This window comes from Ruditapes philippinarum, unplaced genomic scaffold (assembly GCF_026571515.1).
Source record: "Ruditapes philippinarum isolate M1 unplaced genomic scaffold, ASM2657151v2 ctg1810_1_1_1_1, whole genome shotgun sequence".
NCBI lineage: Eukaryota > Metazoa > Mollusca > Bivalvia > Venerida > Veneridae > Ruditapes > Ruditapes philippinarum.
This window is the reverse complement of record NW_026864444.1, coordinates 50,436-63,862: the sequence shown is the minus strand read 5'-3', so window position 1 is coordinate 63,862 and position 13,427 is coordinate 50,436. Positions and strand designations below refer to the sequence as shown.

The window sequence follows — 13,427 nt, the reverse complement described above, 5'->3', positions numbered from 1 at the left end:
TATGTAACCCTTATGCATTCCTTGTTTTTACTTTTTTCTAAATGATATTGATACCTTTATAGAAGAGACAATGATATATTTTTTTTGTTATTTTTATACATACTTTCATATATTTAACAATCAAAAGAGAAAACTTTAAAGGTAGTAAATTAATTTGGATACATGCGTTTGTTTGTAAGGCAGTGCATTTTTCTGACGCTGAGAATAGTTTCTGTGCGAACAAAATCTTTACAGAACAGAGGTGGGAAAATACTGTCACAATAACCGAATTGCCCAAAATACAAGCGAAAATACGACATAGCACACTTCAGCTACCGTAAGATTGCAAGGGCATTGAATTTAAACCAATATTTCGTATCGCACTCTAAAATGTATAAAATATGTTTCATTGCTTTAAATTATTTATTTGATGATTAAATAAGGATGTGCATGATGAAAAATGATGTTTAAAAATATGTATAAAAATAATATATAATCAGTTCAATAAAAACAAACGCTTTTCTTAAGCTTTCGACGTTTAGTCTTCTTCAGAAAAATTGACGTTTATAAAATAACAAATGACAAATGACGCAACGTCCGTTTAACTATACGCTAAACCGAACGTGACGTTAACGCGGGAATAAAAACTTGGTCAAATAAATACAGAATCTTTCATGAATACAGCAATTATACAATAAATTACACATATAATATGGATCTGCAAATGTGATACAAAAATTCTCATAATTAATAATATAAAAAAAAAAATAAAAAAAACCTTGATATGAGAACAAAACATACTACATGTATATGTATACCGGGCACAATAATGACAAAGTTATATATTGTACAAACTTTTGCATTCATACCATTAGGAGATAATGTGTTCAGCTTATGAATCCAGTATGATTTCTTGTTAATAAGCGTTCCATATCATCGGTGACAATCTCTATAGGCATAAATTTAAAATCCCTTTATACAATTGATTGGTTTTATTAAAGTGTGTAGCGACATTGGTCGAAAATAACGGATCGGAAAAATTGTTAATATCAAACCTATGGCTATTCATGCGTTTAGACACTTGTTGCTTCGTTTGACCAACATATTGCTCTTTACATTTATCACAAGTGACAAGATATATAACATTTTTCGTAGAACAATCAGTATGCGAAAAGTTCATCCAAATGTAATAGAAGTAGATGTACACATTGCAGCTCCATTATTGAAAGCAATATATTTAGTAGTACTAATATGCCTGGTAAGAATTATCATGTAAATAACAATACGTATGTTGGTCAAACGAAGCAACAAGTGTCTAAACGCATGAATAGCCATAGGTTTGATATTAACAATTTTTCCGATCCGTTATTTTCGACCAATGTCGCTACACACTTTAATAAAACCAATCATTGTATAAAGGATTTTAAATTTATGCCTATAGAGATTGTCACCGATGATATGGAACGCTTATTACAAGAATCATACTGGATTCATAAGCTGAACACATTATCTCCTAATGGTATGAATGCAAAAGTTTTGTACAATATATAACTTTGTCATTATTGTGCCGGTATACATATACATGTAGTATGTTTGTTCTCATATCAAGGTTTTTTATTTTTTTTTTATTATTATTAATTATGAGAATTTTTGTATCACATTTGCAGATCCATATTATATGTGTAATTTATTGTATATTGCTGTATTCATGAAAGATTCTGTATTTATTTGACAAAGTTTTTATTCCCGCGTTAACGTCACGTTCGGTTTAGCGTATAGTTAAACGGACGTTGCGTCATTTGTCATTTGTTATTTTATAAACGTCAATTTTTCTGAAGAAGACTAAACGTCGAAAGCTTAAGAAAAGCGTTTGTTTTTATTGAACTGATTATATATTATTACTTTTGAACAAGAAAACAAATGTATCCACGTTATGGATCCGCAATTTAAATTGGAACGTTTAGCCGAAAAACAAATGAAATGCGGGCTTCACGCAAGATTTTTGGAAAGTTGTGTAGCTAATGATGTCATACCAAAAGGTTTAAAACTTAAATTGAAAGTTCACATCGGAAATGATTCTGGAGAATTTCAAGCTTCAATTGATCGCCTATTGAATAAGGTATCTATAGAAATTATGGAGCGTATAAAAGATGAGCAGAGACGACAAGTTAAAAAGTATGGTAAGGAAATTGAGGAGGAACGACAAATTGTGAAAACAGCGATTTCTGAGGAAGATCTTTTTGAAATAGAAAGGACCATTTCCGTAACTACTGAACAGAAAAAAGATATTTTAGCTGTTAAACACAGTAAAAAATTAAAAGGTTTAATTGATCGGAAAGACACCAATACTTTTTATTCAACGGCCAGCGGTATGCAACCTAATGAAGATCCCTTAAGTGGCTCTACGATAACAGAGCGCCAATCTATGATTAAAAGGTCTACTGCTAAGGCGAGGGCACCAAACACTAAAGTGAAACGAAACGGAAATAAAAAAACGAAAAGTTATTCCTCGAACACCGACACTTATCAGAAGACGAACATAGTAAACAATAAGATAGATATTCCTACCCGACAGAATGAAAGACAGAAAGACCAAGTTCAAAACCCAGTAAGCAGAAAATCTAAGGATTTAAATGTAGAAAATTCAAAAAACTTCAAGCCCCCAGGCACAAGAAAAACATATGCAGAGGCCACAAAACAGGGGGTATGCAGCCAAGATCTCCAACAAACTGTACAAAATCTAATGAAAATAGTGCAAGATTTGGTAAAAAGAACAGACGTTTTATCCGAGCAACGAACAGAAACAAATGGAAAAAACAGAAGAGAAGGAAACAACAAATTTGGAAAGGTAAAGAAACAGTATTAAACATATCATCGAGAAAACTTACGGAAACTGATTATTTACTATTAAGTAAAGGCTTATCATTTTGTCCTAAATCGCGAAGTCATGACAAAATTAAGTTAGCTGAAAATTCGTTCAAATTTACTAGACGCCTTAGACTTAAAGAGTTTTTCGAAAGTGAAAATAATGAATCTACTGAAAATGAATATAAACAAGAACCTTTTTTCAATAAGAAACAATCTACTTTCACGCCACCTGCCGGGAGAGATACGTATTTGGATTTTTACATAGAAGCTGTGAATCAAGAGATCCTTAATGCTGAACCAAAACGGAGGAATTATACGAATATTTCAAAACCGGAACTCGAATCATTGAAGAGTTTATCCAGCGATGAAAGTATAGTGATAAAAAAGGCTGATAAATCAAGTACTATAGTGATAATGAACAAAGAAGATTATATTGCAGAGGTGAATAGACAACTTAATAATCCCCAGTATTATACTAAACTCGATCATGATCCGTCATCTTTAATTCATAGCAATATTTTAAAATGTATTGATGAATTAGGTAAGGTAAACGTGAATATTTTAGATGAATTTGACATTTTTCCGGTAGATGTACGTACACCCGGCTTTTATATCCTTCCTAAAATTCATAAGCAGTATAGTGAATTGTACCCTTTAGGTTATCCTGGACGCCCGATCGTTTCCGGTTGTAAATCAAGAACAGAAAATATTTCTAAGTACCTAGATTCCATTTTAAAGCCATTAACACATAATCTACCTTCGTATATCCGGGACACTTCTGATTTTATTGCCAAACTAAAAACCACCTCTCTTGGGGCAGGAGAACATTACCTTGTTACGTTAGATGTTACATCTCTATATACGAACATTCCCCATACAGACGGAGTAGAATCTTGCAGACATTTTTTAGAGAGAAATCCCCCCCCCCCAAAAAACTTTCATGTAATGAAATATGTAAACTTCTTTCCTTAGTTCTAGAAAATAATAACTTTCAATTCAACGCTGATCATTATATACAAAAAATGGGAACAGCAATGGGAAGTTCTATGGCACCCTCTTACGCTTCGCTTTTTATGGGTAAATTTGAAAATGACTTTTTAAGCCAACGTTCTTTAAAACCTAGTTTATGGTTCCGTTTTCTTGATGATATATTTTGTATATGGAGTTATTCCCTTGATGATTTGAATGCTTTCATTGATAGTTTGAATAACTTTCATCCATCTATAAAATTTACAGCGAACGTTTCTAAATCTCTCGTATCATTTTTAGATGTAAACGTTTCATTAGACGAAAACAATATTATTCACACTGATATACATGTTAAAGAGACAGATAATCATCAGTATTTAGAATACTCTTCCTGTCACCCAGTATCTTGTAAAAATGGTATTCCGTACAGTCAAGGAAAACGTTATCGCCGTATCATTTCTGACGATAATGTTTTCAACGATTCTTTACAGAATTTACGTACATACTTCAAAGCAAGAAATTATCCTATCAATGTTATTGATAATGCACTAAGTAAGGTTTCATGTCTAACACAGGATGAGGCCCTGTGTACTAACAACAAAACAAGTGATGGCAGTGTTATTCCCTTTGTTGTTGAGTATAACCCAACTTTACCTAATATTAGTAATATAATTAAAAAGTATTGGGATTTACTTAAACTTTCAAGTAAATGTTCTGTGCAAAAGCTTCATGAAAGTAAACCTTTGGTTGCATTTAAAAGACCTAAAAATCTAAAAGACATTCTCGTTAATTCTAATATTAGGTCTAATAACAAAAATGCGAAAAGTTCATCCAAATGTAATAGAAGTAGATGTACACATTGCAGCTCCATTATTGAAAGCAATATATTTAGTAGTACTAATATGCCTGGTAAGAATTATCATGTAAATAACAATACTGATTGTTCTACGAAAAATGTTATATATCTTGTCACTTGTGATAAATGTAAAGAGCAATATGTTGGTCAAACGAAGCAACAAGTGTCTAAACGCATGAATAGCCATAGGTTTGATATTAACAATTTTTCCGATCCGTTATTTTCGACCAATGTCGCTACACACTTTAATAAAACCAATCATTGTATAAAGGATTTTAAATTTATGCCTATAGAGATTGTCACCGATGATATGGAACGCTTATTACAAGAATCATACTGGATTCATAAGCTGAACACATTATCTCCTAATGGTATGAATGCAAAAGTTTTGTACAATATATAACTTTGTCATTATTGTGCCGGTATACATATACATGTAGTATGTTTGTTCTCATATCAAGGTTTTTTATTTTTTATTTTTTTATTTTTTATTTTTATTTTTTTTATTTTTTTATTTTTTATTTTTTTATTTTTATTTGTATAAAAATAATAAAATATTTTAGTTTTCGTTTAGCTAATTATTCCTACATTAGAAAGCATATGGATACGTCGACTTGTATTTGTAAAATGTCAATCATTATAAGAATGAGTTTTTCCTATAAATAAAGTTATTACTTAAAACAAATGTTAAATATATGTAAAACATCAATGTGAATAATTTTGTAAAAGAAAAGTGAAAAAAATCGCATCTCATTTTATGCACGGCCGCACATTTGTCTTTTGCAAGCGCCACGGTGCCGGAGAACGTTAACGTCGAGCGCATGCGGTTAAACCACCACCGAGCTGTTTTATCTTATAGGTTAGTCCAACTGTCTGACACCACACTCTTACACTATTGTTTTACTAACAAGATACATGTCATGTTATTGAATGAGACTATCCGAACTGTTATCAAATGTTTGTGAAATGGCCGTTTTCCTTGACGACTTAATGACAACGTTTTCGAATAAACGTTGCAACCGAAAACCATTGAAATATGACTTCACAATAATCCAGTGTTCAAATGACGTGAAGTTTTGGATGACATTTTTTCAGATTTTAAACCAAGCATCTGCAAATTTTAGAAAAGATCCATTTTTTATCAGGTACTTTTGATTTACCATTAATTTCAACGTATGGTTAAGCTGCGCCGCTGTGGCATTTCTATGGTTATTTTATGGGGCTTGCGACGGTACTAGATGACATTAAAGCAATAATGTTTTGCAATTAAATAGATTAAACATATTTTTTGCACAGGTATAAATTTATTAAGAAAACATAAAATTTATCAGAATTATAAACAAATTACTGTTTATTCAGGATAATCCCACGTAGCCATCACGTCTGGCTGTGCACCTGTATTTGATTCTCGTATACGACATTTCTAATCGAAATGTTTTAATGTAGCATCGACCAAAATTGTTGACTCGATTCAAACCGCTGATACATAATATTACTACAGATATTGTGGATTATCTTATTTACACTTTTATAAATATTTCAATCCACGGTATTTTTGTATTTGACAAGTAAATCTAGGGTAATAAAAGTGTCCAAGAATTTCTGCATCATGATAATGTTATTTATTTCTTATCTTTCTCTTACAGTTTCAAATGCTACAAGTTAACTGGGAAAATGCAACAAAATGTGTCTAGAACTGTATCAAAAGAAATTGTTATATTAGTAAATAAAGGGAATATAAATAAGTATTTTCAAGTACATGTTGTATTTATTCTGTATTAAAATTTAAATAAATATACGCCGCCATCTACCATCGAGGACAAATCCATGTCAGCGTCGCTGAACAAACACCTTGTCCGTTTCTGTCTGATCGACCTGTTATCACACGATTCAAACCAATGTATATGTCCTCGTTGATTCCTTGACTGTCTGCCTGACCATTCAGAGCATACAGACAGTTGTCACATACATATTCATCAAACCCTTGGTCGTTCATGATTCGAATGTGTTGATTGCTGACGTAAATGGTCATGACATTGACATTTGGTCCAATAGCGTCCGCAAAGGTTTTGAATGAACCTACCGAATTGCATCTATCGCTGTGATAAAGTCGAACTGCAGGAAAAACGCCTTCAGCCTCTGCGTCATTTATCTGTGTGTTTGCATCACCCTCTTAAATCTTAACGAAACAGTAGAATAAATTAATTGCAATTTAATGGATCGGGTAACGTTAGAGTATAAATAACGCAATTTCAAATTTTCAAACATAACATTTCTACTATTTTAAAGGATTCTAATTAACTTTCAAAACAGAGATGATACCTATTGTGTACTCAAAGGCGAGATATATTTGTCAGATATTGTTGGATCAATTAAGTTTTCTCATCCGGAACTTTTATGCTTATAAATTCACAAGGCTATTCCAAATCAAATTTAAATATCATATATTCAAAATGTTTTATAAATTGAATGTACTTACTGTATCCATCGTTTGTTTTGCTGTCTCCTATATTAAACCCCCAACCTGATCGTGTACCAGAACTCAGTGTCAGATCTATTTTCAACATACGTCTACCACATAGAGGTCTTCTTAAGCAGTAGTCACATGGCTCCTTTGTAAACTTCTCAAAGTTTATCTGTGATTTAAGTAAAATTGTCATAGGTATACCACATGCCTAAAGTCTGACTAAAATTACATCGCTACGAGGATAATTGGAAAACATTTTTAACTATAACTGAATTGTTGAGTGTTCAGTATTTACATATTTACCTTAAGAAGTGCTCTTTTGTTGCAGTCCCCAGTTAAGCTTGTCTGTGCTGTTGGCTGTTGAAGGATTTCGACACCTGCTGCGGTATTGATTCCATTACAAGGAGCATTGTTTGTTAAATCGACATGAGTGAATCCTCGCTCACAGCACTGGAACGTCGAAAGGAACGGTACGTAAGGTCTACAAATTGGCAACGGTCTGAACCTTGCGCCGTCAGGAATTCGTAATCTCTTCTTTTGTTCATGTAGATCGTGGCCTTATAAAGAAAATGCATTTGTTTAACCATATAATAGCATTGTTGCAGTAAAGATTTCTCAGCATGATATTTGTTATTTCCTTTTTATTACAATTAGGAAACTATTCAAAATGATACCTAATTTCTTTACTACAAATCCATCAATATTCTAAAATGTGCACATACCCTTAGCATGCCTGCTTAGTGTATATGCTGCTGTTGTACGTAACTCATTTTTTGCATTTGTTTCTTAGGAATTTATGTTTTACCTTTCGTAATATAGTTACCCATCATACAAACTGAACACTGATAAAATGTTTTCGTCAGTATCCTACAATTATTATCATCTATATCTCTTTTAATTTACGTTCGACAAGGAGTAATAATTTCATACTCATGATGAAAATACGCTCCATTAGCTTTAGCTACGAGGTGTAATCTTCAATGATCTATATTTTGTGTAGACGATGATCCTTTTATTATATATCCGCTGGCTTTCGTAAGTTTTAAATCTTGAATTCTGCTTATGCAGTTACCAGGGTCGTTGACGGTAACTTGTACTTTCCAGTACCGTCAGAGAACAGGTTAAATCAATTTCAACCTGCAACATTTTTAATTTTGTCGTTTTGGGCGTTCTATAGGGATTAAATTTTCTTTATTTTTCTATGCAACACCAATTACAAACTCTGGTTGTATAATTCTTTTTCCATTTTTTGACATGGTTATTGAAAGGCAAGTACGCCAACCTTTCAAAGATACATTATCATGGTAAAATTTTGTTGTTTTAAACTACTGATATTTGAAACAATTGATATACTGTCTATTATAAAATGTAAAATAAACATCTTTTGATCAATTGCATATCAGCGACGCTTTTTAATAAGGATATACACAGAACGGATACGGTTTTTGGGTATAACCTACGCTTAAACAAATAGTAATTTAATGGTTGGAGTACGAAAGACCGGTGTGGACATTTCAACTCCATGAATTCTCGATTTCAACTTCACGAATTAACGATTTCGACTTATGATTTCACGATTTGAATTTCGTGAATTCACGATTTCAACTTCACAAATTCGTGTAGGAGTTCGAATTCGTGAAATTAAAATGGTGAATTCATGAAGTTGAAATCGTGTAATCGTGAAGTTGAAATCGTGAATTCATGAAGTTGAAATCGTGAATTTCATGAAGTTGAAATCGTGAATTCATGAAGTTGAATTCGTGAAGTTGAAATCATGAATTCATAAAGTTGAAATATTGAATTCCTGAAATTGAAGTCGAGAATTCATTAAGCTGAAATTTTGAATTCGTGAATTCCGTATTTTTAGAAAGGGGATTCATGAAGTTTTAATTGTGAATTCATGAAGATGAAATCGGGAATTCATGAAGTTGAAATGGCCCTACCGGTCTTTCGTATGGGAGTTATTCTATTATGTCGAGTTAAAGTCCACCTAAATTAAGTTAACTTATAGATATAAAAGTAAACAGTATTTTAGTTTTATTATTTTTATAATGGTTGCAGAAAATGTTTAAAATGTGTACCTGTTGACATTAATTTGGATTTTTTTATAATTGTACACCAGTAGGCATTTTTTAAAGATTGTTTATGATTGTCAGACATATTTTCAATCATAATTTTACCAAAACAGACTTCTTCAGAATGTCAAATATACATGTATATTCTCGTTCTACATTATCAAAGATAACACTCTCTGTTTTGCTACTTTCAATCTGTTTTAAGTACGAGATTATTTAAATAATAGCCGAGGTGTTCCGTACACACAGAAAAAGACTTGTAACGCTTTTTTAACTTTACGAAATATAGGTAAACAAAGTCTGAAAACATAGTGTCATTAAAGATCCTGTAACACAAATTTTATGGTTTTAAATCATAAATATGATGCTCATATTAAGATGTATCAATATTGTAGGTTCCAAAAAGCATTATTTATAAAGATATTACCGAGTTAAACATTTCATGTAAATAAAGGAAGGTTAATAAAATTTATATTCTATCAAGTTTAAGTCAAATTTTACAATAAGAAATGAGTGCATATATTTTGATGATTACATATAATATGCACAAATATTGCGTATTCTTCGATGTTTGAAAATTGTTTTATTTGCATGATTATGTACATATATATTATTTCACTAAGTGTGGTTTACCAATTTGATTACAAAATACAGGATCTTTAAAAAATGGCAGTTTTTTTTTTAGAAATGGCGAAATAAAATCAAGTTGTGAAAGAATTTCCAAGATTTCAATAAATTTCTCCAATAAATGTATATTACCCAAGATATGCTATGCAAAGTAATTGAAAAAGTTTCATTTTACACATGTCAAGAAAGATATAGTAGCAAAAGAATCAACAACAAAAGGCAAATAAACAAACAAACAAACAAAAATCATGTTTGCGTATGAATGATGTCTTCTGTCGTTTAGTTCGATAGTTCGATAATCTTTGATATCATAGTACATATGTATATAACATATATATAACATAAATAAATGTGTTGTGTTTCACACAATTCATCAAGATAAAATAAACTTTGTGTAATAAAAAGTTATAAATGAAATTTAATAACTTTAACTTTCTTGAGTAAGTATTTAATTGCTGAAGTAGCTTTACTTGAAAATGGAAATGAAAGTCTAGAATTTGACTAAAAGGAAATTTTAACACAATGTAATCTCACAATATATTAATCTGGTTGATTTCTTTATATCTGAATGAATTATATACGTATATAGCTAAATTTGAAACGTACAAACCGCCAAAGTTTGTGTATTCGTCAGTACTGTTCGATTCTAATTTGGCGTCCACGTCGTTCTTCAAAAGTCTTGATATGAGAGGATTTTCAAGTTTCGATAGTTCGTCATTATTGTTAGGAACATTAGAATTGCCTTTACTTGCCACGACACTCAAAGCAAATATGATTGTGATGATAACGAAGTTAAGAAGGTTCTTCTCCATTGTATCTTCGTTCGTATCTTTGTATCAGTCCGTCTGTTAATTTATAAAAACATCATAAATTAATTCCTTTTTTCATTCATTTTTATACATTTGTATAGTTCAATTAACTTTTATAAAAATCTACGCATCACAACCGTCCGGTTAGCTCAATAGGTTGAGCGTTAACTTGTGAATCGGGCAACCCGTATTCCCGGACGGTGCAGAACTATTTCGTTGTGATTTATCATGATATCCTTTCTAAGGTCATTCGCACTGTACCTCTGCTCTGGCAAAAGTGAAGGCAACTAGTACTGGTAAACTGCTTGAGAATTTACCCAGGAACAATACGGTGGCTGAAACATACTATGGTAATTTTAAAGTGGTTTTATGCTGTGATCCAGAGTGTAACCACCCAACACCACGCCACCATTATATGTATCAAGCATTTCTAACAAATGAAGGTCTAGCACCAAGAAGTCCATTGATTAGTTGTACTATTAAGAAGTTAACAATGTTTTACAAATAATTTCTGAATTAAAATACACATATTGTATCATTAGATAATTTGCCAGACTGGTTTTATTCCTGCCTACTAGTAGGTTAAACATTTTACTGCAGTATCAAAATTCATGTATCAAGATTGGCGTATAAACATTCTCGGTGCGATTAAGCAACTACAAAACAGTGATTACAGACTCACGAAGAGTCACGTGTAGGTTTTACTTTAACAACACAAGCAAACAAACAATGTTGTTTGAGTAACAGAACAGATAATGAAAAAATATAATTAACAATTATTAATCTGGTTAAAACGCCGAAAATTTAAGACCTGATTTAGAAAATAAGAAAACTTAGCAAAGAAAAGAAAAACAAATATAAGAGAAACATACCTGTCAGCTAAAAAGATCAATAACAAGTTCTATTACTCATTGATGGTCTGTATATTTTGTTAAATTTTAATGCTCCACGTAACACCGAGGGTTGTTAAAAAACTGTTGAATATTTAGCATCTATGGGGAGTATTCTCACGTTGGTCTATTCTGAATTGTCAGTTTAGACTCTTATAGTTTTTAAAATTCAGGAATGCGTTTCATAGAAGGTACAGTCTTAAATCAAACTTTAGGTAAAATTTCCCATTTCAAAGACAATGTCCTAATTTATGTTTTTTGTTGTTTTTTTTTGTTGTTTTTTTTGTTGTTTTGTTTTACTCCTATGTCACAACAACTTCAATTTCGGAACGTAAATGAACATTAACAGATTAAAGAACATGCAATTGTATTTCTTAACTTTTCTCAGTTGAAAACATTTAATAAAAGTCATGTAGTTTATAAAAGTTAAAATGTTTATTTCTCAAAGCAGTAAAGCAGCCTTAATGTTGGTCTTATGGTCTATGACTTAGGATTTACGTTCTATGCAACGCAGCTCTGACCTTAAAGTTAGAACATCAGAAGAACATGGATCTGAAATTGGGATGTACAAATAGTTTCTGTCTTCTATGTATGGTCAACTCCTATGCAATCATGCTATAAAAATGATATTGATAACGATAAAGTAGGGACAATGACCTTTTTACTCTTGTTATTCTTATTCATATTTTGTATTTTTTAAAACAATCATAAGAGCAAACTTTAAAGGTAGTCCAAGAATAAGGACACATTAGTTTGTTTGTAAGGCATTGCATCTCTCTGACGCTGAAGAAAGTTATTGTCCGAACAAAATGCTTTGAATATGAGTACAGTGGTGAGAAAATACTGTCACAGTGACCGGAGTGCCAAATTTTACTGAAATAAAGTTACATGTACATGTGTATACTGGACTTGAACGGGAAATATATCAGGACAGGAAGCAGCGCAATAAAACTGACATGATAACCATTAAAGTTCCAATGGTGAGTGCACCTGTTTAAAACAAAATGCCTTTACAGTTTGCCATAATTGTGTCCACTTTTATATTTTTACAATGAAAAGAAAAAAACAACAAATAAAAACCTAAGGAGTGTATCGGTTACTTTCAATTTTAAAAACGAGTGTAACAACCCTCGATTCACTGTTTCCATTGGCTTATGTCTATGCCAATGAAACGATACAATGATTAGCTGTAAAATGATTAATCAGTTTACGTATTTTCCCTTCAGCTAACCAAACTTGTGACAAATTTTCCTCCTCCCTAATGGTTTTTATAACCCATTTGTTTTTATCTTTATCAAAACTTTTAATCTCGAAGAACTAAAACCTACTATGATACATGTATATATATTGTGTATAACAAAATTGTACCATCTTTACCGAGTTTATCCTCAAACAAATATGAAAGTTTGTTTTTGACTGGTGGTTGTGATAGGGATCTTCGTCAACTGATAATTCTATTCGTGCTAAAAAAACTGCAACAAGAAAGTAATTAAATGTTAACCCTAAGATTGCTAGCGGCAACGGAACAAATTAAATCAAAGGGCTGCATGCTCTGTGGTATTTTCTGATCTTTGTAATCTAAATCGTACTGTATATCTGTATGTATTTTCATGTATTAGTTTATTTTTATGTACTAAAATTCATCTTGCAAGGCACCAGAGTTTGATACATACGGAATTTTGCATAACTAGAGTTGCATCAAAAAATCATTTATGTTCATTTTTTATGAGAGCCACACTTTATCCTTGCATATCATGGCTGCTTCTTTAACAAAGACACTTAAAAAATAATTTAAAAAAATGCCTCGACAGGGACTTGAACTTCAGACCTCTCACACACGAAACGAGCGCGTTAGCCTTGCACCACGAAGATGTTATATAAAAAAGG

At 31.7% G+C, this 13,427-nt stretch overlaps 1 protein-coding gene across 1 annotated transcript; it reads right to left on the bottom strand.

Moving 5' to 3' along the window:
• Positions 1-6,042: 6,042 nt before the first annotated feature.
• On the bottom strand, positions 6,043-11,611 carry LOC132725572 (uncharacterized). Its single transcript, XM_060710708.1, has 5 exons — positions 11,523-11,611; positions 10,452-10,686; positions 7,443-7,696; positions 7,152-7,308; positions 6,043-6,844 (listed from the first exon to the last, which is right to left on the bottom strand). Exons 2-5 carry the CDS (start codon positions 10,651-10,653, stop codon positions 6,480-6,482), a joined length of 978 nt encoding a protein of 325 aa, XP_060566691.1. The 5' UTR covers positions 10,654-10,686; positions 11,523-11,611; the 3' UTR covers positions 6,043-6,479.
• Positions 11,612-13,427: the final 1,816 nt, after the last annotated feature.

Excerpts from the sequence above, each read along its gene's own strand:
- LOC132725572 (XM_060710708.1), bottom strand. The coding sequence starts at position 10,653 with ATGGAGAAGAACCTTCTTAACTTCGTTATCATCACAATCATATTTGCT. Across the intron at positions 7,697-10,451 it reads CGAATACACAAACTTTGGCG|GCCACGATCTACATGAACAA; the intron begins GTTTGTACGTTT and ends TTTCTTTATAAG. Across the intron at positions 7,309-7,442 it reads ACAAAAGAGCACTTCTTAAG|ATAAACTTTGAGAAGTTTAC; the intron begins GTAAATATGTAA and ends CTTAAATCACAG.